The sequence below is a fragment of the Apostichopus japonicus genome, chromosome 14, assembly GCF_037975245.1.
Source record: "Apostichopus japonicus isolate 1M-3 chromosome 14, ASM3797524v1, whole genome shotgun sequence".
NCBI lineage: Eukaryota > Metazoa > Echinodermata > Holothuroidea > Aspidochirotida > Stichopodidae > Apostichopus > Apostichopus japonicus.
This window is the reverse complement of record NC_092574.1, coordinates 16828968-16855672: the sequence shown is the minus strand read 5'-3', so window position 1 is coordinate 16855672 and position 26705 is coordinate 16828968. Positions and strand designations below refer to the sequence as shown.

The window sequence follows — 26705 nt, the reverse complement described above, 5'->3', positions numbered from 1 at the left end:
CTTGGAAAACCACCTACTCTCTTTTCTGAATCTACCATTCAGAAGAAGTACACCTGTCCTAGTTGCTTTTTCTACGACTTTTGCATCCTAGAAAATCCTCAGGGTTTTTGCTTTGGTGTGATCTTCTTTTGGGAAACTGTTTAACACTGAAGGCATTTAAACAAGTTTCTTGGCTATGGTCTCACTTACAATTTGGTTGGCATACTGTTGTAATTGGCATCAAGTACTGTAATATACAGTAATATAACAAACTCCTGTTATTATAAAATGGCCACCAAATATTGCAAATTATAGACAAAGTTCAGCAAACTGCTTTAAAATCAAACTTTGTCTGGAAATCTTAAATTTTCTAAACAATTTTAAATCCTTTTCCTACTGGCTAGGAGTCCACCTTTTGATATGACCTTTTCCAACATGCATGGTTCTTAACTGCCCTGCTGGTTTGTAGCATTGGTAACCACATATTTCACTATACATTGAAAAAGATGCTATCTGTAATAAAAGTAACAGGTGTTGTGAGAGTTGTTTACTGCTGGTTTTTACAGGAAGTCCATCATTTAACTTGGCAAATTCTCATCGCTTCATAGAACTATGTATTCAATGACATACTTTAACTCGTTGGAAGACCCCTGGGTAATTTAATTACATTTTCTTTGGAATAAATGTGAAATAGGAGATATAAAGAAAGTAATTTTATATGTTATAGTTGATGTCTTTAAAGCACCAGTAGAACGAATTATGACTGAGTCTGGTCATTTGTTCATGATCCATTAACCTGCTTGGTTCCTTTTGACAACTTGCCCTTTTTTTTGTCATTCAGGCAAAAACGTGTGTTTTGATGGTAATGCCTTGATGTTTGAACTCACATGCTGACAGACTAGACGACCCATATTAACGTTTAATATTCTGTTGACCAACATCATTATTTATGTCTAGAAACGTGATGATATGGGTAAATTTGTTTCATGCAATTGCTTGAAATTGTATCTGCCCTTAGGAGACTCATTCAGTATGTGTTATGTTTCTTTTGACTGACACTTAAGTTAAAGGGAGTGAAGACTGGCACACAAAGAAACGTTTGAAGCCGGTATTAAATCTGACCTAGTTTCGAATAAGGTGTAATAGAAGTGTTAGACACCACCATCGATTCCAGAAAATACACACAACACAGTGTACATATCAGCGATGGACATCTCAGGTCCAGATAAAAGATAACAAGGTATCACGTTTCATTACTGTACTGTCTGCATTCTGTAGCCAACAAGAAGAAAACTTCACTTGCAGGCAACAGAAAGTTAACTTTTTTTTCAGAGGGCGGCACGCGGTTGGGGCAAGTCTTCAATGCCTTTAAGTTAACAGGGGAATGTTTGTACGAGATTGAGTGTATTTATCTGATTTAGATGATGAACTGTGACAATTAACTAATGCATGATGATAGATATTCAATAATTATAAATCCTCGTAGGACTGATTTTGGTACTTTTGTCATTGTTTCCTGAGAATCAAACAAGGTTTCGCTATGTGCTTCTCGTATAATATACTTTACACCACGGCATAAATGAATTATTCCTTTTAATACTCACACTGCATTTCATGTTGCACTTCTCTGGTAAAATTCAGTAGTTAATTTATTCAAAGATGTTTGTAACAGAAAGATCAGATTTAGGATGCAAGATTATTCCACTTGGACTAACTGGATTTACTGTGCATCTCAGCCATAGATAATTCTCTGGATCGCACGACACTGCTCTGTCTCTGACGAGACGAGAACATGAGTATTTACAGACGTGTTTATGACAGCATTTTCAGTACATGCAGTGCTCTCGACAGTACCTGAAGGAGGAATGATGACTACTTAATAGACATGAGACGGTTGGGAGATAGAGAATAACATTTACATAGTGAATTTGTATCATTCTTCCCAGACATGATCATTCTGTCTGCGTATATTATAATATGTAACATGCAATATAATGTTTACTTTTAGTTTCTAACTATTACTCCCACATTCTTAGTATTATAACAATAGCAAGGACAAACAAAAAGGGTTGTCTATTAAGGTTCATTTGGTCATTCATTATTCCCAGAAAATAAAGATTGATTGTGGGCTGGGGCACATGGGGCCATTGATTACTTAACAGACATGGGACAGTTGGGAGATAGAGAATAACATTTACATAGTGAATTTGTATTATTGTTGATTCTTGCTGATATTTACTCTTAAGTACTGAAGAAATTAATAATGTTTTTAATTTGTTTTGCAGATGACCAAAAGTTGGAGAGATTGGGGCCGCCCAGGATACAGTCAAATAGTGGGCAACAAATTATCCCAGAAAACAGTGCTTTAGAACTTGTATGTTTAGGAGGATTTAGACTCGAGTGGGTAACTCCGTATTCAGTGGAAAAAAGTAGAAAGGTTATATCTCCAGAGCCACCCTGCAGAACTTGCGAAGATTTGAGTACGAGACACCGGAGTGTCCTTAGGATCCGACAAACCACTCCATCAGATACTGGACTGTATCAGTGTGTGTACAGAAAGTATGCCAACAGAGTTGAAAATGTCACCAGCACAACTGTAAACGTCTATGTAGCATCCCAAGGTAAGACCCACTTATATTTGTCTTGTCTTCAAAAGTGTAACCAAAAGTTAGGTGACCCAACGACCCCATTTTCTGGAGAGAGTCCCGGATTTCATGTGCTGTCACTGTATTAAAAGTGTCCGTGGATTTTATGTACCATCCCTGAAATATACCTGAAAGTTTATAAAAAAGGCCCTGAATAATTTATATTTTTACCTAGCTATTTGGCCTCCCAGACTGAGCTTGAACTTATTCAAAGCTGTTTACAACTAGGCTTCAATTGATAACTTCATTCATGGATCACAGAACGGGCAGATCATTGAATAATTTCACAAAATGCATGTTACACAATAGTGAGTGATGCATAATAAAGGGTGAGAAGGTTTTGGGATAAGACTTTTATCCTGGACAAATGACTTGTTTCTAGATGAGGCATTCTTACCTTGGGCCTTTGACACCCTAGGACTACCACAAAACTGAGACTATTCAAAATGCCTTCCTTCTTATCATGTCCTGGAAAAATATGATCACCTTTTATTAACCTACAATCAGGCGCGTAGCCAAGGGTAGGGCGAAGGGGGCAGCCGCCCCCCCTTGAGCATATTTTTTACAAATTTTTTTAAGGTTTTTATGATATCGCTAGTATTTTCAAAAGAGAAAATGCTAAGATGCAACTAACAAGGCATGGGAAGTGCCATTTCCGGCGATCTGGGAGGCATTTACAGCCAAATTTTCTTGTACGCTTCGCGCCAACCATGGTGGCGCTACGCTTAGATAGTTTGCAATGCCGAATCTACAGTTTCGCCCCTCCCTTGGCAAATTCCTGGCTACGCGCCTGCCTACAATGAGCATTACGATCATCTCCTCCTGACTGCTTTAGAATATATATGCTTATTTCATTTAGAATATATATTGCATGTAGGCCTGATATGTACTTCCACTTGCAAGAAATGAGGCTTGAGCAAGTCTATAAACACCATGACATCACAGAGCTACTGTAGGACTGCAGTAATATGTTTACTTACTTAAATATACTGTAGTGTTCAGTGCTTTATCGGTAATGTACTTTACATTTTCTTTCATAGAATTGGTAATACATTATAAATTCATGCATTTACAAAAACCTGTCTGTTCAGCTGATTTAAAATAAGTTTTGTCCCTTTTCTTAGATCTTTTCTGATTGCTTTTTTTCTTTTTTCTTTGATACAATTATTGAATCATGACTTAAACAACTACTGTACAGTGCACCTGGTGTGATTTCCTGATTGTCCACAGGATAAACAGTACCGTATATTAAAGGCAGTGAACCTGTAAGCTGCGGTTAAAAGGAATGAGTTATGTATGAAGAAAGATAATTATTTCAGAGAAAGAAAGGTCATTTAACTGACTATAATGTCAAAACATAATTGAAGAGAGTATGGATTTCATACACAAACAAGACACTGTACAGTAATTATATTCTGCACTCCTGACTAATACTTGGTAACAACTTTGCACCGCCCCCCCCTGCCTCACTCCGCCGGGCTCTTTCAGGTCATTGCTCTTAATCAGGCAGCTTCAATACAAATGTGTACTGTTTTTCATGATCAACTTTTTCAAAATAACTTTCTATAAAACCATAATGTTTTTTATGGGGTTTTTCACTGCCAGTGGTATACATTGAAGATGATCTTGCTAGCTTTGAAATGTCAGGCCTACATTAGAGAATTTGCGTTCTTCTTTAGATAAGCATTTAAAATGTTGTTTAACAATTCTAACCTAAATTACCTAAATGTTGATATATACAAATACTTCAAACTCTCTCTCTCTTCTGACTGACTTTAAGTATGAATAAGTAAATGTGATCATTGGAGACCAACTAATGCTGCTAACATGAATAATGCCATAAATTAGGAGTCTAATTTGACATGTTTTTGTGTCCAATTTATAAAACCTGACAGATTAGGGTTCACCCAAGTTGGTACTTTGACAACATTAGGAATTTTGTAACTGTTTTCCTACTGTTTACCTGCACTGTGTTATTTAATGTGCACAGTTTGCTTAAATACTGAGTTATATATCACTCAAATTGATGCAGTTGTAAAAAAGGAAAATAAGTGGTATGGACAGCTGATGTAGTGGGGATGCTGATACATGTAGGCTATGTCAAATAGGTCTAGCTGTTTTAATTAGATGGAATGACCCATGGTACATTTGCCAAAATTTATTCCATATATTTGCTTTACAATATTAAAGTACTATGCTACAGTGATGAAAAATACAAACACTTGTAATCAAAAATTCAATCTCTGTTTTGAGTGTTGTTGGATCATTCACTGTTCTGTATGCCCCTTTAACTAAAAATAGATAATTTCCAAGTTCGGTGGATATTGAGGATGCTAGAGATTCACGCCAGTTGGTTCTGTCATTTAGAAACGGAAGGAACTTAGTGTAAAAGGTTTTGACATTTGCAGTGCACAGAATGGATCAAATAGGATATAGATTGTCGGATAATAAGCTGTACAGTATAAAAAGAGCTGTATTGTGTTTACTCCAAAATATGCAGTTATATAGCAAACAATTGATAGAACTTCTTAGAAAAGTGTCTACAGTAGAGTAAAATATAGACAGTCAGGTATATAAGCATGCACAAACATGAACAATTATAAACCCACTTTTAAAAAAGTAGTCTTACCATTAGTTCAGTATATTTTAGTTATGGCAAGCTCCAGTTGACTTTATATTAAAAAAGAAGAACAATAAACTTGCCATCAATTTTATCATATATGTATCAGATTTAGAACTGACATGATTGACGTTCATTTCGTAAATGGAGAAAAGAACGGTACATATGTTTCTATGAGATATCAGTACTGTAGATGATACAAAAAAACATTTTTGGGGGAGGGGAGGGGGAGGGGGGAGGGGGGCTTATGAATTACCAGAAGAAAACATGATATATGTCACATTTGATTCTAGCCTGAGATCACTTTGTCCTGTGATTTTTGTTGTTGATTTTTGCAAATTAGTGTTCTCCAAAAAAAAGAGAAAGCCAATTACCATCAACTAAATTTGGTAATGAAGAAAGCAGTAACCACTGGAAATGAATCATCAAGTAAAAACAATTGTGACATAAGGTACTGACATCACTTCCAAAACATAATTTTAATGCATTTTACAGAGTAGACTATATAGTAATTAGTAGGAAGCAGAAGATCTCTAATGTTTTTTGTACTTATAAATGGGAAGAAAAAACAGGCTAGGCTTAGTAGAAAGAAGTACGGATGTAGGCCAGGGCAAGTGTTAGACCAGAGGCACAACTACCAATGGGGGTAGTGCAGGGACAGAATCTTTGGAAACCAGTATATATATGTACATACACATGCAGTGTGTGGGTAGCTTTTAAGTGTGATTTAACAAAGAACAACAATGTCAGCTACATGTTAAAATATTACTGAGTGCTTCAGTGCCGGACATGTGTATAAAAACAATAACTTGAAGCATTTTAGCCAAATCCATTTCAGAAGGTTCTTTTGGAAATCACCTTCATGTCTTTACACATTAATTGACAGTGAAACATATTTTGGTAACCATTAAATACATACACAAGTATCTTCTATTTACAGTGCAGATCTCCTTTGGTTGTTGTCCCATCTTTCTTCTTCTCAGACAATTTCCACTGAAGTATGACATGTAATACAAAGTAACAATCACCTTTGAACTAGTTTAAACTGTTTCCATGGCAATATCGAAAACAAATCTTTTTCATAAAATTATGTGATATACAGTATTGATGGTATATGATTGGACTGTAGAATAATTTTGCCCAGCCTAGAGCTATGAAGCCACTCTTCTCAATTATACAGCACTATACAAGTAAAGTCCTTTTGTTGCAGTGAAGAATGTATCATGTCATATCAAATATTACCAATTGTGATTTGATGTAGAGAAAAGTAACTTCCACATCAAACCAGTATTAAACCTGCATATATTGCAGCTAATCCAGAATTTATTGGATTTTCTGCATCCGAAGATATAAGGATGGGTCATATGAAAGAAAAAAGTACATTTACACTGTCCTTCTTTTGTAGCAAATTAAGTACTGACTATATATAGGTAATGCTTGATCACAAATTTCATTGTTTTTGGCGTCCATGGATATGAATATGCCTGAGGAAATTTTAAACAGTATCATTTAGGCTACTGCTTGGAATTTATAACTAAAATGTGTTTCAATCTTATGTAGTACTGTTAGCTATGAGGTACCAGTATTTCAGATACCTGGACAGCTGTGTATGGTAGACACATCCACAGGTTACAAATCTAGTGGCATTAATTACTTCAATCTTGATATCTTTGCCCTTTAAGTTCTTAACGTTACAGGTGGAACAACATTTGAGTGTGAATAAAAATCAGAGGTTGTTTACAGTTAGGAACATAACCCTGAGGTGTTCTACATGTATTGTATGTATTATGAAATATCTTTATCCTCACATTAAGTGTCATATGCAATCAGAATATGGTTGTAATGGCCTATACTAGGGTATTTCACTTGTGGATGGAGATGGTTGGGGGGGGTGGGGTGGGGGTAATAGAGGGATGGTGAAGGATAAAGCTTAAAGTTTGATTTGTGAGTAGGGCTACCATCAGATTCCAGTGCAATATTACATTGGATTATCGTCATGAAATCATACTTTAATTTTCTAATCCCACAGAGACCTTCTTTGTTCCACCTGTCAGCAACTTCTTGATGTTTCGATGTTCAGCATCGTCCGTTATACCATGCAGGGTAACAAATCCAAACATTGAAGTAACATTAGTGGACTCCCAAGACAGGCCCATCAGAATGCATGGAATTGGGAACTACAACCCGATTGAAGGCTTCACTGTCGATCCATATACTCAACTGGAAGGTCCAGTCTGGTGTTCAGGAAGTCTGGCAACAGTTACAAGAAGCCAGTACTTTCATATCGAAAGAGGTATTATAACGTTTTAAAAAACTCTGATTTAAGTTAGTTTCAAGACAACCACATGTAGACCACATTCTTTGCTCTAGTGTTCATTTTTGTGTGTGCTTATAGCCTTCATAATTTGTTATAGTGGTAGCCTACATAGTTGCTGAAAGAAGCTAAGGAAAAGTGCACATTCTAATATTCAGTACAGTATACCCTTTAGGGGGGTGCAAATTGGAATTTTGACATAGCTGAAAGATGGACAATTATCAAAAAAGCGGTTGAGTGTTGACTGAAATTAATTATAGACTCAGTTTTGCAACAGGAGCACTAACTCTAAGAGCTGCGTACTTTAAATTTGGGAGAAGTGGGTTTGGGAGCTTGCAGGGTCAACTGCCCCTTTCAACTTAGTTGTACAAGAGTGGCTCTACATGTATGTAACATATTTCTGTAATATAGATTGCATGTAAGAAAGTAAGGTTCCTTTCCACAGTTTTCCACTGCGCGCACTAGGGTACTGTGCGACTACACATTAAAAACTACTTTCGTTTTATTAAAGGGTCTATAGAATGAATCCGAGAGAAGCATCGCTTGATGGGAGCGAAATGCCGTGTGCAAATCATCCCTATGGCAACACAGTGAAACTCGACTCCCAGTAGTGTAAACATTGTAGACAGATACTGATCTACATGATACAGTAGTATACACGCAGTATGTACAATATATATATACACACTGATCTACAGTACTGTATGTAGCCGAGTACCACATATACAGCGCTAGCTAGATTGCCGAGTCGCAACGCTCGTACGTACTATACTAGGGAATTGTGTGTAACAACTCCCCGCTCGTACGTACACGGCCGTAATTTACTTCACTATTACACTTATACACAAATATCTTGGTCTAGGTGCATATAGGGCCGGGACACAGTCTACTCGAAATACACATCGAAATTGTGTCTAGCTCTACAAAGCAACGTAGGACTAGAAGAATGAATTGAAACAAGACGGCAAAATCTCTCTGGTAGATTCTTTTGAAAACTGGAAAACGCTGAAGGAGGTCGGAAGTTGCTATACCGCAGTCGAAGTAGCTTAGGCCTAGGTAAGTCAAATAACTTTCATTACCGATTCAACTACGGTAAGGATGTTGATATGGCCTAGCTACAAGCACTTTTGGCTAGGCCTGTAACGTTAGTTAGGCCTTACAAGTTGCATTCAGGTAATCTTAGTTAGTGTCACTGTCAGGACACATGGTAAAAGTATCTGTAATACTCTGACTAGGCCTATCCTGAATATTTGATATGGGCCAAATGTAGTTGTATCTAGTTTAGACGATCGTGAATTGCAGCCACCATTGTCAGCTAGGGTATTCAACAAGGACTCGGGAGTTGGATAGGAATATAGTATTACTAGGCTACTCCTTACTAACCTAATTTTGTGCAACTATGGAATCAATTAAACTGTGCGAATCTTTTAGGCTGTGGCTATTCTTACGACTAGTCGTAACAATTATTTATAAACTAGGCTATATTCTTACGACAAAGGCGAATTCAAGCGCAGTAAAGTAAATAAAGCAACTGCGCATGTAGTAGGGGTAACCCTAACCCTAAACATTACCCTAAACCTCAATCCTAACGCTAACCCTACCCGGAAATTATTGTTACTCCTTGTCGTAAAAATAGTACTCCTGGTCATAAAAATAGCAATTGCGCATGCTTAGTCGGAAATTATTCGGAGTAATTATAGAATACAGGGCCACTCGATGATACTATCTGAGCATCCGGATGCGCGGATGCTTAGTCTCACCCCAGTACGTATGTGAGTATAAAATGTCAAAGTCCCAGTTCTTTCTTTTTGAGTGGATGCGCGGATGCGCGGATGCGGAGTGTCCTTTCCTAGTACTTCTGTGGTGGAATTTTAGAGGGCGTCACACATGTACGGATGCCTTTTAAGAACGACACACTATTGATGTGGAATATCTTCGTACATACGGGACTTTCAGTATTGGAAATACGTGATGGTATATGTCGAAACTTTTCGAAAATTGTAAGTCCATTCCTAGTACTCCCGGGGTGGATGCGCGGATGCGCGGATGCGGAGTCAAAATGAAATACGTGATGGTGTATCGTATATGGGGAAACTTTCGAAAATTATCTAAGTCCTTTCCTAGTACTCCCGGGGTGGATGCGCGGATGCGCGGATGCGGAGTCAAAATGAAATACGTGATGGAATTTTAGAGGGCGTCATATTGTACGTGTACGGACATGTACAGACACACCGCGCATCCGCGCATCCGGATGCTGGGAAGAGTTAATGAATGGCCCTGTATTCTATAATTGTACCAATTATTCTTACGACTAATCATAAGAATAGCCACTTTTAATCTTTTATCTAGTTTCAAATGCCTTTCGTGTCTTAAACTTCTTACCTGCCAAAATTTCTTACAAAATAATACCTGTGTTTATTAGTGCAGTTAACATCACTGTTAGCATTACATTTCTACAAATGGCAAAGATACCTTATTTCGTTCATGGTATTTGGCATCCTCCAAAAATCCACAAGAAGATAAATAAATTGATGTCGACCTACTAATTATACGAACATTTGATAGGCCTTCCCAATATCACAGATCTATGACAGACTGCATATCCCAGATCAAAGTACTATAGGTAGCAATCTTTATTTTCTGTTGGTTTTGCTTACTTTGAAAAAAAGGTAATGCCTGGCCCACATGCTTTATTGAAGCGTAAAGAAAGTGGATAATTTTCAAGTTTTACAAAATGATATTTACATCAGGAGTCATCATTTTGAAGGAAAAGGATGCAGGTACATGTGGTTAAAATATGTATGCCTTCCTAGCTAGGAGCAAACATTTGGGTGCATGTAGTTAGCGAACATAGACTAATAGTAGTCTGTAGGTGACTAAGGACAGGCCTAACGTTATTACTAATGTGACTTCTTTTTTTCCCTTTCTGATTGATGTATAATTGACTCATGGCCCACTGAAAATCCAATAACTATGATTGATATATAATTGACACATTGCTTGCTGAAAATGCAGGAAGTATGACCAAACTCAATGCAGCACTACTACTCACCCCTAGATATAAGCACCAACTGTACAAAACTAATGGAAAGTAGATGTTGTTTTCTTGCCTTCTCCTACTCCCCAGGCGACTAACACTCTAAAATCAGCAAAAAGACCTCCCAACAAAACAATGTTCCAAAGAATGGACATTTTGTGGTTAACTCCCAGCATATGATTCTGCCTATAACTTAGTGTAGCTTATGAAATAATAAACTGTATAAAGCAACAAGAAAGTTTTTAGCAGAAGTTTTGCAAAAGCAAACTTTAAAGTGTTCATAATGGTGAAGAATAAGTATCAGATTGCAAAAATGGTTAGGCTAGTATATTACAATGGACATTATAGAATAATTTAACATACTAGTGCATGAATTTAGGATAGTTGACGATACTATTAACTTGGTTGAAAGGCCTGAACTGAACTAATTTACTGTTTGTCCTATGCATGCATTGCAAAGTAGGTATAGGCTGTACTTCCACCACATTCACTTTCCTAGTTTCCTTTATAGATCTAGTTATTTTGCTTCACTTGGTATGTAGCTAGGCTAAGCTTCATTCTAAGTTCAGTGAAACCCAACATACTGTAGAAAGTCACATTCTGTTTTGGTACTTTATTTAGTCGGCACTATATAGCCCTATGGTATGCAACATTTTTTTGTGCCATGTTTTCGTCAGCATTTATTTTTTTGTATTTGTTTTCAGTAGATCTATGCTTCAGAGATGCAAACTTCTCATAAAATCTATCAATGCTAATGCTACATGCATACTTTCCAATGGAACAAATTATACTTGGCCAAATATGAATACACCAAGTTCTGTACTATTCAGTATTTACTGTTTACCAAGGCATGCACTGTTGCAACAAGAGATGAAGGAGGATTAGATTTGGTCTATTTGCATGGAATACCCTTCTGTCATTGTTGTAATATTTGCAAGTAATACATCTAGTGTATTCAAATCCAGCTATTGCCCTTCATCTCCACTTCACCTTCTACATGTACAACATCTGCGTTGAGAGAATTGACAGGAAGTCATCCTACATATAAACTACCTTCAGTACATAGAGTTACAGTAGTCTCTTGTTAGCAGTATAAAGTCATGTTAGCTCATTAGCTGATTACAGTGAATAGCCCATGTTGACACCTGGAAGTCCTTCCTCTCCTTAAGGAGAAATATATATTATGGTGGGATGGTGAGCCACTTCCTGGACATCCAGCCCAGGTGGCCCTTTATCAGAGTGAATTTAGAGAGTCAGGACAATACATGCAGAAGTAGCATTGCATCATGGTTCCTTAATGCCCCATGTCAAAACCTAAAAGCCCTGTCATGGCAATAGTGGGTTGCATGGACATCCTTCAACTACCCTGCCAGCTGACAATTTTTTAGAATAATGGCTCATGACGGTCTGTGAATAATTGTTGAATTCTTGCCAAAAGGCCAAGAATTTGATGGAAATGTTGTGTGTGTGTATTTGTGTACATGGTAAGACAACTGCTTGCAAACACAATTACTGAAAAGGTAAATATTACTATAAAATATATTCTGGCCAAGAAACCCTGATAAAAGTTTGCATAATCAAACCTTATAAATAACCCCAAAAACGACCCCAACTTTTTCGTTCTTTATCACAGCTACGTTGGATACTGTATGTGGCGAGAAAGTACTTGGCAGCCATTGATTTTAACTTTCACAGAAACCGTCCCAAAGAGAAGTGGAGATGGGAATGATGAGTAAGTGTTTCTGTCTATGCCCTCATTATATGCTTACTTCATATGTGTAGTGAATGGCATTAGATGTACAACCCATTTCAAATGATACCTTTTAGGCACACTTCTGACTCACTTCACAACAGAATATTTACATTATTACCATAGATGCAATTTGTGGTTTGTGGATTCGTTTATGTCTTAAACCAGAGGTTAAATGCATAACTAAATTGAAACACTTTCAAGGTATTTACCTAGTACATGAACATACAGTTCTACACTCCTTTTGATGATGTTAATTGTTTGTAGGTAGTATTTCATAGTGAAAACCATAAAGATTTAATTGACAGCAGCCTTAGAGCTTTATTGAAGATATTTGTTAAAATACCCTGAGTTGATTATCTGGAGGTGCACAAAGGAATATGCAAATCACAACCACCTCTTATGATTTCTTTTCAGGGTCAAGGTGAAGTACTCCACAGCCACCAAACAATGGCATCTGGTACCTGTGCAAGAGCCCAAAACCTAGGGATACATTCTGCATTTCTGGAGAATATTGTGAAAGTTCTGGTAGTTAATCTATGTTCATCCAAACAGGCTTGATAAACCCTATTGATGAACCAAAAAATTATACCAAGACTGTCCACCGTCCATAAGCCAACAATTGAAGACTTTACAGAGCACACATAATCAATGGTTGTAGATTCTTAAGCTCATTTCCACAAATATATGATATGATTAATCAAACATTAAACAGTGGAAGTAAAATTATTATTGGCAGTTAAAAGATCGGTTTGACAAAAGAACATTCAAAACTGTACTATAATTTGCTATTTTCTTTCCCATTCGTTATCACAGCTTGCATTAGACCAAATGTTATGGATGTAAGCTCTTTAATTTCACAGGAGATAAAATACTGCAAGCAAACATCAAACATCGTTGTTAAATTGATGCCCATAAAATTAAATCTCACCAACTGAAGTCACCAAAATGGTATAACACTTCTGAAGTTGTGCGTATAGTACATTTCTGGTGAAAGTGAGACACGTGAGGCAGTTTTTGTGGACATATCGGCGAGGTATGGATAGTTGCTTTGGAAGAAAAACTATCCCATTTTCCACAACTACCTATCCTTTGTTTTTCAAAGTTGTTCATGCATATGACATTGAGAAGTGTAGTCTCTATAGGTCAATATATTAAGGCCTACATATGTCAAAATAAACATGTCTAGCATGTATTGTCTTTCCCTTAAACAATATTTGGTCCTTTCCGTACCCTCAAAGAAAGTTATCTTACAATCCATGATATGCATTGAAAAACATAAATGTTTCTTAATTTGAATATGTTTTTCTAAAATATGCCAACTTTAATTCCTGCGTACTGTAGTGACAATCCTCTGATGGAAACATGTTCCTTATGCACCAAACTGCACAGGATGGGATGACTATACTATTGTAACGTCCAGTTCTGACGGCTTTCCAGTAAATAAAGGACCGATATGCAGTGTACCTGTAGGTACTATAACATGTCCTGTGTCCCAGTATCAGTAGGTTATATCTTTGGACCATCGCCAGATTCAAAGCTTCAGGTCCATTATTAATGACCGAAAATGAACGTTTGTTTAATGTAGGAAGCAAATGTCTTGATATGATCTGCTTGGTTCTCGAGTTCTAAATGAATGTTATGAAGGGGCTCTTGCAACCCTAATCTCAAATATAAATTAGCATGTAAAACTAGCAACATTAACCACTATAATATTATTTAGCAACTATTGTCAGCCAATACTCATAGCTAGTACAGTAACTAGGTACAGTACCTCTTGATTACAGTTACACCTCTCTTTAAATGACTCCAATTCGTCATGAAGATAACAAAGAAAGGCCATGTTAGGGTATATCAGTAGACCTACTTACAGCAAAAAATTACTAGTTACGACTTCATATTACAATTAGTATTAAAGAACTCGCACTCAATGATTGGATACAACAACTACTCTCCCACAACCGTGCATCAGTAATAACTACTTTGTATTCTTAACATGTGTATCAGGACATGAACAGTAGTTACGAGCCATGAGTACCGGTTGTTTTTGTATACAATTAAGGTATCTGCTGTGACACTGTTTTAATGAATACTCCAGAGGCATGCTATGTACAGGAATACTCTAAAATTAGACTATATAAAATGAAATGTTTTTGTAAAATGATGTCCACTCTATAAAATTGTCCTAAATAATAGAAGGGAGTTATTTTCTGTATGGCTGATGTGATGAATTCTCTCACAAAGACTCACATTGGTGTTGCCATATATATACATTCTTAAAAGTTCACTAAATTATAAGATCACTTCTCCAAAATAAAATATGATTTATGGATATTGTTTGCAACATATGCCTCCAAAAAATGTATGGCAAGTTGTTAATTCAATCACACCCTAATATTAGCCTCGTCGTTATTGTAAAATGTTCACAAAATTGGATTAATAAGGGGATTAGGGGAGGCATTAAACCCAGTTTCCTCTCCCACAATGGATCCATCGCAAGGTTTCACAATAGAAAGAAAGTTTCAGTCAGATCTGGCCAGTCAATCTCATTACACTGTTCCTGCAGTAGGCTTTACTCTGACAAAGTATGGTAGGAAAATTGTACCAATTATTAGTGCCGGACTGGTTGCCAGGGGTACTTGGTATGCACCCCAGCCTTTGCCCCTGAATCATCAATTTGAAATTAAAAAAGTAAAATTTTGAAACACTTGTCAGATCTCCTTTGTTTCTTTTTCACCTTTTTGTTTTTCTAAATTTTTCCATTTTGTAGCTAATATGGGCCTGCCCAATCCCCACCAACCCCCCCCCCCCCATACCCTTATCTGAAAAATCTGCTATGGTGTCACACTTTTGTCGAAAGCAGAATTGTTGATCTTTGGAGGGGAACGCATGTCCCAACAAAATATGTCCCTCCAAGGTGAAGAGTATTACACCCATACATATGTCATATAGAATTACCACTATGTATTACATCGGTAAAAATAACTAAAATATAAATCGGCATCACATCATGCACTTGGCCGACCCAAAAATTTATAAATTTGTTTGCCCACAGTGCAGAGGTGAACCTTCCATGTGTGTAAAATTACCCACATGTCCGACACTACAAATTGTAACAGGTCATTCCAAGTAGAACATATAACAACTCCCTTGGCATTCTCCAATAACATAAACATCTAGGCCTAAACAGCATTCCACAGTCATTCTACTATGATTGAGGTGAAACAGCACTTTTCACTGCCTGAGCTCCCCCCCCCCTCCCCACACACACACACAATGGTATAACCCTTAATCGGACAGAATCAGAAGTTGGAGAAAAATAGAGGGCGCCTGACATTAATTGCTTGGCTGGATTCATTGTATAGCCCCTTTAAGGAACTTCCCAGCAATCCCACCAGTAATGTTTACACCATTTCCACCCACTCACCAAATTACCGACAACACTTCTTTTCTTGGAAATCCTCACAGTTTACTGTCAGGACATTACTCAGACTAGTACAGTATGTATGCTAACCACAATTAGCCTAAATTGTCTATCCTGTCCCTTAAAGAAAGCGAAACTTATATTTTTCTTAGAAGACATTCGATTGTACTGTACTTGGTCCGATTGAAGATAGTGACCAATGAAAATGAATTTAACATCAATTTAAAGTTAAGAAAAAATCCTTTCCAAAACTGCTTGAACTAAATTTGTCAATGAATATTCAAGAGGATGGTTACGCAAACAAAGTACGGCTATCAAATGGTGATTTTCTTCAGTATTTACTGTGTGTTATCAATGAGGATTTTGAGTTCGATATTTATTATCCTTGCATCGTAAATCACCCAAGTCCGATGGAATTTTGAACTGTAATGTTAAGAAAATAACAGAACTTAAGAGACAACACATTTCTCTGTTTAGTGCCGTTTGAACTATTTTTTTTTGGTATAAACTTTTCACGTTATGGCTGTAGGAAAATGGTCTATATGGTAAAGTCATAGGCCTAAAACTGCGGCGGTCCAACTCAGTTCGCGTGCCACACAGGGAATGGCGCTAAGGAATTGATATGCTCCTGCAAGTAGGAACTCGCGAAGAAGCCATCATTGGCTTATCAAAGCTGCAAGCTGACCGGTGTCGGTCTCTTAGATTCATATTTATCATCCATGATCATGAATTGTCAATTGTCAACAACACTGTAACTGAACGACATACATTAATCTTTGAGTGACTTGAACTCGGGACCTTATGAAAGGCACCGGCATTAACCACTGAGCTAACTCTCCTCAACACTACTTAATGATCTGCTTGGGTGCCTCAAGCTGCAGTCAATGTATATCTATTTGAGTTAATAAGGTTCTTTCAAATTCACAAAATGTCAGAGTTTTGATGTAATCGAATTCTGTATCTTTTTACTTCACTACAGTACAACCCCTTTAAGAAGTCTCCATCAAATTTAGCAAAGCATTCTCATGATGAGAATTTGACATAATTTTGGGAAATGTATTTAGATCATGAGAGGAATTGTACAATACTACAATATCTCATTTAATAGGAATAATAAGAACATTAAACTATTTCCCTTCTGTCCCCCCCCCTCCTTTTTTGGGGGATGTATATATGTTCTTCTTTCCTAATTTTGTTCACATTTTGTCCCAAGAGTGCACTCTCACAGCATCAGCTGCCACATATGTTTCTAAAATTTGGTTAAGACTTGGATTAAGTTTCATAGTTATTATTGATGACATGCATTCTTAAATTACAGGAAAAAATAGTCTGTCCTGGAAAAAAAATTACATTGACAGAAACCATTGCCTAGTAGTGAATGACATAAACATGAAAGACTGTTGCTATACTATGTTTTTAATAATAATACTAATTCCCTGTGGGTTTTTGATCGTGTCTGGAAGAATAATGACTTGGGTGATACACAAGATCAAACAGAACGAAGAGGTAATGGAGAAGTAGCGTTTCCTAAGCTGAATCTACCAATCCAGGGGTTTAATGACAGGAAATGTTAAATCTAATGTCAAAGTAAAAGTTTGTCTGGAGTTTTATGCAAGATGTTAAATATTGTGCTTCAGAATGCTTGTAGAGGACTATAGAGGGCGCTGTCATATTGGTTATAACAGAGCCATCGAAGCAGGTCTGGGTCCTGATGGGCATGATCTATACTCTTTACAGATCTCCAAAGATTTTGTAAAGTGTTGTATAATATATCTCAGTGTATTGTGCTACTTGTGAAAATATGTTTCAAAGATCTCGTCTTGTAATGTAATGTAATGTAAATATATTTTTAAAAGATGCATTACATGTAAAAACATCTCAATGCCTCTTACAACATAAAAATAGTAAATTACAAACAATAGAACCATCAACTTTCCAGTAAAAAGTTCGCAAAATAAACTCTATGATAAAAGATTAAGAATGCTTTAAATACGATGATCTTCAATCATTATGAGAAGAATCGCAAGCACCAGTTTATTCCATTTCAGAGACTTTGATACACTTTTACTGACGAGTAAAAGCTTACACTCAGTTTAGCATACATAACTGAGAATACAGTAGTACTCAAAGGAGCTTTCTGATTGGTTGACGACCAGACGTGTGTAAAGTTGAAACGCACTTTGTTTATAGCAAACTTTCTCATTGGTTTTGGGTGATTATTTAAGAAGTTTGATCAATTGTTATATATACAATTCAAAACTAAACTTGTATTCATAATATTGATCATTAATTTGCTTGGTAAGTCCACTTTCATATCAACTTTTAATGACTCAACAGTTTTGAAATTTTCTAATTTGTGTTTTACATGTGAGCACTACAATAATAACATAAAAAAGTGGGTGTGGGCTATGAATTGTTTGAGGGACAAATTAACTTGATTTCTCTGTAATTAAACTAGATTTGGTGATAAAAAGGAGTAGACGGTGTTAGTATCATCAATTGCAGCTAATTTGGAGTAAATAATTTGTAGGTTAAATGCATCCATCCTTGAGTTGCATAGATCTTCCTAATAGATATGAAAATGCAAGGGCGAAGAATATGTTTCAGATTCGTAGGGCAAGACACTGTTGGGATCCAGGGTGTCTCTTTGAGAGGTGTCCTGGAGTTCGGATGTAATTTAAGACATTTGGCCATGATTTGATGGATGCTAAGCTTAAGAGAAAAAAGCTGCTACATTTTATGACTTTTGATGAAACCTTATGTTCAAGAATTGTCCAGCTTTTAGGTTTAAGAGTGTGCTCTTATGTGTTAAAGGTGGATCCAGATGCTATGAAAAGCTGGATGGTACAAGAAGCTAAGAAATAGCTATGATTAACACAATTATTGGCAAGACACACATGCCCCACATACCCCAACCATTCCACTGCCTTTGAAATGATTGATGGTAATGACAAATAACATTATTTAAGCAATCAAAAAGTATAAATTCATGAAGTACTGTATAATAATCATTCACAGGATAACTTAAACTTCACACTCAGCGACGACGTCTCATCGGTGATGCAATGTTTAAATCTACAGCAAAAGAGAAGGTAGCAAAATGCTCTTCAGGTTTATTTTGTAATCAGTGAAAGTTTCATTTAGTTTTGTTGAATATTTTTTTATATTCTTCCTTCTCTTTCTAATCACTTCAGATTGTGACCAGCCAGCTCTGGTGCCTGAAATATCTTCTGATACCTTTGAGGTTCTGGAGGGATATGAAGGGTTCCACCTGCACTGCTCTGTTGAAACTAAAGCCGATCAAACAGTCACACTAACCTGGGATTTCCCAGCGGAAACAGTGAGTCAAGTTTTAATATCCTCCGTTCTCCTTTTAATCAAAGGATGACAGATGCTATCACTAACAACTTAAAAGACATGACTTCTAAAAATAGCGACCACTTTTTAAGTCCACAAAGTGCACTTCATGTTAGATTTATGGTCTTTGATAATGCATTCAATGTGCGGCAGGATCCAAGGGATCAAACACGAGATGGAGAAGGATGCTTGTAAATACTATAAATCTCATATTTCATAAATCTGGTTATCCTTTAAGATGAAGAAAATGCTTCGCTACTGCGTAACTGAAAAAAAAGATACAAAGCCACTACAGCTTTCATTTAAACTTTCAAATCGCAGACCATTAAAGACAGGAAGAACAACACTCTTTATGATCCAGATAGCTAATAAAAAAATAATTTTATGTTTGTTTTGCAAATTTGTGTCATTATAAGGTGGTAATTTTATGTGGTTTGGGAACTGGCATTTCCTTATAGAAATGAGCGTGTGACAGTAAACACACACAGTTGAAAGATGGAAGTCAAGATTTACGTGCCACAATTTATAGTTGAGGGGGGGGGGTTGGATGGGTGGGGTTAAGACAAGTACTTTTATGGACTTGAAATGAATACAAACTTATTCATTGTAATGTTCTGTATTAGCAACACTTTCTTAAACCTGGTGTGAGGATCACAACCATCTAGAAAATGCTTTTGAAAATATTTTGACAATTTTAAAAGAAAAACAAAATGGCAAATGGCACTCATGATGCCTGCACACTTATTGGGGACATTTATTAAGCCCCAAAATCATCTAAAAATCAAATAAATAAAATACAATGTGGCTAACCCACCGTTTGAAAAAATGGATAGTATCAACGTTTGTTAACACCAATATTGTCTCTTTCATGTTAAATACACATGTCTTGCATCAATATTCTAGATGACTGATGTCTCTAAGTAAAAGAAAGAACATCCATCAGTTCTAATCCCATTGAAAATTTCTGTTTTTCTTTTCTTTATATACCCCAATCCATTCATCTAGGCTCCAGAGAGAAATTTGGATTTTTACCGAATCAACAACGATCAGGAGGTTGTTGACTCTTCGACCGACGGGATGATACGTCACCACAGTCACTTTGTACTGTCTACAGCGAGTTTATTCGATAATGGGTCTTACTCCTGCGGTGCGGTCACAGATTACGGGACAAACTGGGCTCTGGTGAACATCACCGTTCTCGGTGAGATTACCCTGCGCTTTGATGAGTTTTTTCGCTCATTACATATTATGTGATTTTTATATGTTGAAATAAAGTGCTCTGTGTTCATAAAGGCTTATCACAAATATATTCTAGCTATAAGAAAAGGAATATATATGTTGATATGAACGTGAGTCAATTCTTACATTGACTGTAAAGACACACTTTGTTTGTACATTGCATACAATGTCAGAGAAAGTGCTACAAACTTAAATGTCAGCATCATAAGAAGTAGGGAAGTTTGAAAGCAGTTTGAAAAATGTTGATCATTGAACGTTTTTTTTTGGTGATATACTGTATAAATGTCTACATCAATGTCACACGGCTGAGATATTAGCTGCCATGGTTGAGAATATATATATTTTATTTTTTTATGTAGATTTGAGTGAGATTTTTCAGTTAATTAAGTCCCTGTGGAAATTACAGTACAACAAATTAATCAACATTCATGTTTTGATGGTTAATTCGGACTGATTGGCACAGTTTATGACAATAACTCCAAGTCCTGAGAAAATTAATTGGAAGTAATCAGAGGCATAGATTTTGGTTGATCATTAACATAAGAGAACTTGTGAAACCAGTAATGTTGTAATACGTCAGAGTTGAACTTCAATCGTAGGTCAGTATTAACTGTTTTCAGGGTTTTTTTCTTTCGGGATTAATTTTGTGAGTGACATACTTTTATACTGTTTCATGCCAGGTTCTTCTGAACTGGTAAGTGTTGGACCGCCGACGCTTCTCCCTGCAGAGCCGTCAATAACCCTCTCAGCTAACGACAGCTTGCGATTAGAATGTCATGGAGGATTCGCTCTGGAATGGAAATTTCCCACCGCTGTCACCAGTCGCGTTCAAGAAACATGGCACATTTGCGGACGTTGCAATGTTCATGAACGTCATCAGTCTACCATTGTGGTGGAGAATCCCCAAGAAGCGGACAGTGGATTGTTTAAATGCATCTACAGCAAACATCTGGAGCATCAAAATAATGCCACGATGACATCCATCTCAGTGGTGGTGGACATCCCAGAAAGTAAGCATCACATGAAAATATTAATGTTTCTCACATAGGTGTCAATTAACATCATGGTGGTGGGGGGGGGGGGTGAAGGGGTGGTGTGGTGTGAGAGAGGTCGGAATAAGAGGAAATGGCAGGTGAAGTCTTGTTCTCAAACTAATGCCACTAAAGGAAAAATTTTATGAACTGGATTCAAGAAAACTAGTTATGGTATTAGGAAGACCCTTTCCCTATATTATATCATATCTTACTGTAAACTAATAATGGTTGTAAATAATGTAACCATCCCCCCCCCCCCCCCAATAAAGAAAAACCTGTCTACCTTACACCATGTATTAAAGTAATAAGTATTACTAATAGGATGTTTTGGTATTTATTTGATAATTCCAACCTTAAGGTCATCAGTACTGGCCTCAAATTTTAGCAATTGCAAAAAAAAATTAAATAGAAGTTACTTAATTATTATTTTTTTTTCATTATCTAATTATTTAAAACAAAATTTAACTAGAAATTATTTAATAATTGAGGTTTACTTTCCTAGAGGCTTTGATCCTCAAACTATTCCCAGCCATTGGGGATTTACTATTTAAGTGACAGTAAATATCTCAGTGTATATAACCAATTTTATAAGCAGTAAAATGTTTGTTGAAATTTCAGCATCCATGGGTGACTATTATCAACGTCTAGCATATTTGTGGGCAATCTTGACGACTGTATATATGCATTGATGTATGTGATCAGCTATGTCTTCAAAGGTGTCCTCATTTTTCCCCCCAAAATCATTTAGCAGACAGTAATATCTCAGATATTATCTCATGCAATTCTGTCTCTTCGTAATTGACGTGGAACATTTATTCCCATGATAGTTTGGATTCTTTACAATGGCAAAGGAGATTTATACTTTCATTTGGCAGAGATTTAGAAACACTTAGTGTCATGAAAAGGACAAAAAAAAACTACTATCAGATAATTATTCATGAATATTTATAGTCTGGAAAAAAAGTCTGAAGATAGGTGCCATGCTGGTATCTTTACAAATAGATGTGCTAGACAGACGACCAACTTGACAGAGAATTTTTTTTCCTCCACAATTTAATGCAGATTGTAGCAATTTATGGATATGATTATTTCTGTGTGAGCAGGGAGCAGGAAGTTTTCCACCAAATTAAGTATCAGTAATTGGCAACAATTAATACCTTATGCAATTGATGACAGGCTTTGTTCAGTTTTACAAGTTTTTAAATGCATACATAATCAAGCGAAATTTTAATGGATCAGTACTGACAAAAGCATTGCCAAAAAAAATACACATAATTAAGAAATAAACAATAGGAAAGACCTCCATTTAGATGTTCAGAAAAATACAAAACCTATTGTTCTTATGATCAATGTGTACCAGCTGTTTTGCCAAGTCCATCTTTACCTCTTCCCTACCCCTCCCTTGTCCATCCCTCTTGTTTCATTCACTAATTCCTGCTCCATCCCCTCTTCATTTGGTGGGTTGCTCATGACGCCACTATAAATCCCTACCCTGGATCATCCATGGTTCAAGATTTTGTGTTGTGAGCCTGCGAGGTGAACCTTCCTTTTTGAGGTCATTGTAACTTGCTAAACAACTGGAAATTGGCAATCTCCATGGTATTAACCCTTTGACCAGAGCCTTTCATTGTCAAACCTTGTCCATCTGGACAGTTGGAAGTCTCTGCACAGATTCAGTAATTGATTACAGGAAAAGTAAATGACGACGCTTTGAAATGTGATCCTTCCACCTTGTTCAAAAAATTGATGTCCTGTTTTGATTTGATAGGTTAGATTCGATTTCTGTTCACTGGGGAGGGGGGAAGGTGAGAGGGAGGGGGAAACAGGGCACTGGTAAAGTTTGGGAGACGGAGGGGGGGGGAGGGGGCATTCTCCCAAATTCGTAATTGACAATTTCTACAAGATTAAGAATGCAACAGTCACAAATATATCCTTTTTGTGTTTTCTCTCAAATTCCTGGTCAGAGGAAATTGAAAGTTTTCTACAGAAAATGTTTTTGACAATGAAAGGAAGTTTACCCAAGACAATTATTTTCATTTACATTTTTAATTTTATATAACTCTATACTGATTTGAGTCAGTGTGTGCATACAGACAAAAATAAAGCCTAGCTCCGAAGCTGGCACACTTTGCTGCCTAACGAATAACAATCTTTCTAATAATTTAATTGACTCTCTGCCAACAGAGTATCCTACAACCTTGACCAGTTGATAATTGTTAATTAGTGCAATGTTCATTTTGCCAATTAATTCTTAGAAATTTGGGTGAGTTAACTTAAAATGTTAGAGGTTAAAGTAGGACAGAGGATGTCCTAATTGAAGCTGCTAATGCTGTGGATATATGTCACATTTCCTTTTTCTGTTCTGATCAGTTCTGTTCATTTATTTTTCTTGTTCTTTCACTTTTTCCTCATTAAAATGTCTCCAGAATGATGTAGATGTGTGTATTATTTCCATGAATTAAATTGTCACTAATCACTGCTAAATGCCAGTCTGTAGAAATGTATCTTGGTGTTACCATTTAGGACTTTATTGACACTGTATTAAATTGGCATTGGTTTTGTCCCTGAACTTTGAAGTAAGTGCAAACAATCGGAATAATTCATCACATAATGCATAGAAAAACTGCTGTGTTAAGTGTCCAAATTTGGTATTCAAAGCAGTGTGAATTTGTTACTTATATTTTTAAATAAATTTTGTTGTTTATAGTCTACATAAATTCATGGTAACCATAAAACTTAAATTTGCAACCCCCCCCAAAAAAAAAGAAATTGTTAATGCAACATTAAATTAGCTACAAAATTTGGAATTGTCTGAAGATTGTGTTTCATAGCATAGTCTTGAACCTGGTGTTGATATCTTATCAAATACTACAAATTATTCGTCTCTTCTCAAAGAACTTCAAGAGGAGCCAGGAAATAATCCTCCACAACTTGAGCCAAATTTGTCCCAGCAAATCCTGAGTCAGGGGGACCCCTTTGAGCTACGATGTCACGGCTCTTTCCCACTGGATTGGAGTATACCAGACACGGCCAGATCGGCAAACATCAAAACCAAGCGCTGTCTCACCTGTCCCATGGACCAAACGTACCAGAGTGTCCTAAACATTGACGTGATGTCCTTCCATCAAACTGGGACGTACGCATGCTTCTACAGCAGACATGCAGACAGACAGGACAATTCTACCAGGACTGAAGCATACATATATGTCACAACCAATGGTAAGTTAGTACTACCTGGGATCACAATGGCTTTATATGTATATACATATGCAAATTCATATGCATGGTCAAAGAAGGGAACAATGATATGGGGACAAGACCCATGGGGGGGGGAGGGTTCTTTTGCACTGTCCTTTCTCCTCACAACAAATCTGATCTGATGGCCTTTGTCTGTCTCCCTTCTCATTTGCCCCAAAGTGTGTCGAGGAGTAAAACTTTAATGTGGAGTGTATTAACTTGTTCGTTGGTAGAGAAAGAGATTTATGGAAAGAATCACTCCAACATATTAATGTATGTATTTTCTGAACACGATTTAATTATACCAAGTGGTTTCATCCTTTCTATAGGAAATGGGATGAAAAATATATATTTATATATAATAACAATATAGAAAAAGTATGATGCATTGAACATAATAATAACACTTTATATACTGATGTGTAATTGATATGCAATTATTGATTCTCGACACAATATATCTATTCACCAAAATGATGACAAGCTTAAAACAGGAAATGCACTGATGCGTAATCAGGTATATAGAAATCAACCTTGTAGTATGTGTGTGTTCAGTGTGTTCATTGATACATATATTTTAATGGCTTCTTTATTTATGCAATTAACGCCGATTCAGGAGAAGCTGAGAGCTTTTACAGAATTATCGAGGGCAAGTAACTAAACAAAAATATATAAAAAAATACAAGAGAATGGACTTAATACAAATGGCTTTCAATATTGAGAGCTGGTTTGGAGAGGTTTATCATAAAACAGTAATTAGTAAAAAGAAATAAAAAGAATAAAAAAAAAAATATTTTGGTTCTGTGTTGAAAAGCCTGCTGCAGTAAAGTTGGATATCCCTTCTGCTGTTCATTACCATTACATCACTCTCTGGCTACTAATGTTCATGTTATATGTGCAATTCCATAAGAACATTAATTTTGCCATTCGATGACATTTGACCTCCTTGTCCCCCCCCCCCCCACCCTCCACAATCCTCCTTTGTAGCATCCTAACCATGATATCAATTCCTGCATTGGAACTGTGTTTTTTAAAGTATTGCTTTGTTGTGTACATTTTATTCTGGGTGATAATCAAAAGCAACATCACATTAAATAACAATCACATATTGTATATTTTTAATTGCAGTTTCCTCAGATCTTCTACTTTTAACAAGCCCTTTGTCACATGTTCGTCTCTACGGCGATGACCCAGCTTACATTCCGTGTCGCGTGAGCAACCCAGCTGCTGTAGTGACACTTCATGAAACCTCCGGGACCCTTATTGCGGGACCAACTTACGATCCACGATATGGCTTTCATGTCACAAAGAATCAGTCGTCGTTACATGGTCTGATTACGTGTGAGGCTAGACTAGGAGATATGTCGGATAAACAGGATTTTCTCATTTTCTATGAAAGTAAGTAAAAGTATGTTTTCTTATTGCCAACAAAAAAAAAAGGGAAAAAACCTGATGGAGCACAAAATTATTGGATAGCAAGATATTCTCTTTTGAAACTTTTATGTTGAAAAACACTTTCATTATTATACCATAACTTGAATATTTTTGTCATTTATATATTATGTTGCCGGTGATGTCAGTAAATAGTAATGTATCAGTTGTAGTGATATGATGAAATATTACTAGGAAACATTTTACACCTCACTATTTCTTGTTCTGATGTGGGTGGGGGTGGGTTCTTAAGCAGGATCTCAGCATGTTTGACTGCCCATGTGCATTCTTTCCCTCAAAAAAAATGAAAAACAAGAATACAAAAGTCCTAAAATATGTAGTGGTGGTTCTAGAAGCTGTGAGAAGGGGTTAAGGGGAAGCTGGGCAAATCTTTGTATTAATAATTGCTGAAATTATTAATTCTTTGCTCCCCTGCCTCCTGCTCACCCCTCTCCCTGTCCTTGCTCTCCTCCTCGCCATGCCTCCCATCCTGTCCTACTTTTGTCCTCTTCCCAACAAATCCTAGTTTTTTAGTCACACTGATGTTTGTCTCCTCCATTTTAGACGTTAATACTTCATTCAATTTAAGAACATCAGCAAAAACTTCACACAATTGAATAATTTTTTGCTTACAAGTA

At 36.6% G+C, this 26705-nt stretch overlaps 1 protein-coding gene and 1 long non-coding RNA gene across 2 annotated transcripts in view; both read left to right on the top strand.

The window, feature by feature from the left end:
- Positions 1–26705, top strand: part of LOC139979887 (vascular endothelial growth factor receptor 1-like) — a 71948-nt gene that overhangs the window by 22293 nt on the left and 22950 nt on the right. Inside the window, exons 2-8 of the mRNA XM_071991077.1 lie at positions 2265–2600; positions 7274–7537; positions 18964–19109; positions 20132–20327; positions 21046–21375; positions 24295–24618; positions 25765–26034. Of these exons, the coding sequence (XP_071847178.1) occupies positions 2265–2600; positions 7274–7537; positions 18964–19109; positions 20132–20327; positions 21046–21375; positions 24295–24618; positions 25765–26034 (1866 nt within the window). The remainder of the gene's footprint in view (positions 1–2264; positions 2601–7273; positions 7538–18963; positions 19110–20131; positions 20328–21045; positions 21376–24294; positions 24619–25764; positions 26035–26705) is intronic.
- LOC139979888 (uncharacterized) lies at positions 8068–14777 on the top strand. The gene is made up of 3 exons (XR_011797387.1): positions 8068–8614; positions 12229–12327; positions 12763–14777. It is a non-coding gene; the product is annotated as an uncharacterized lncRNA (long non-coding RNA).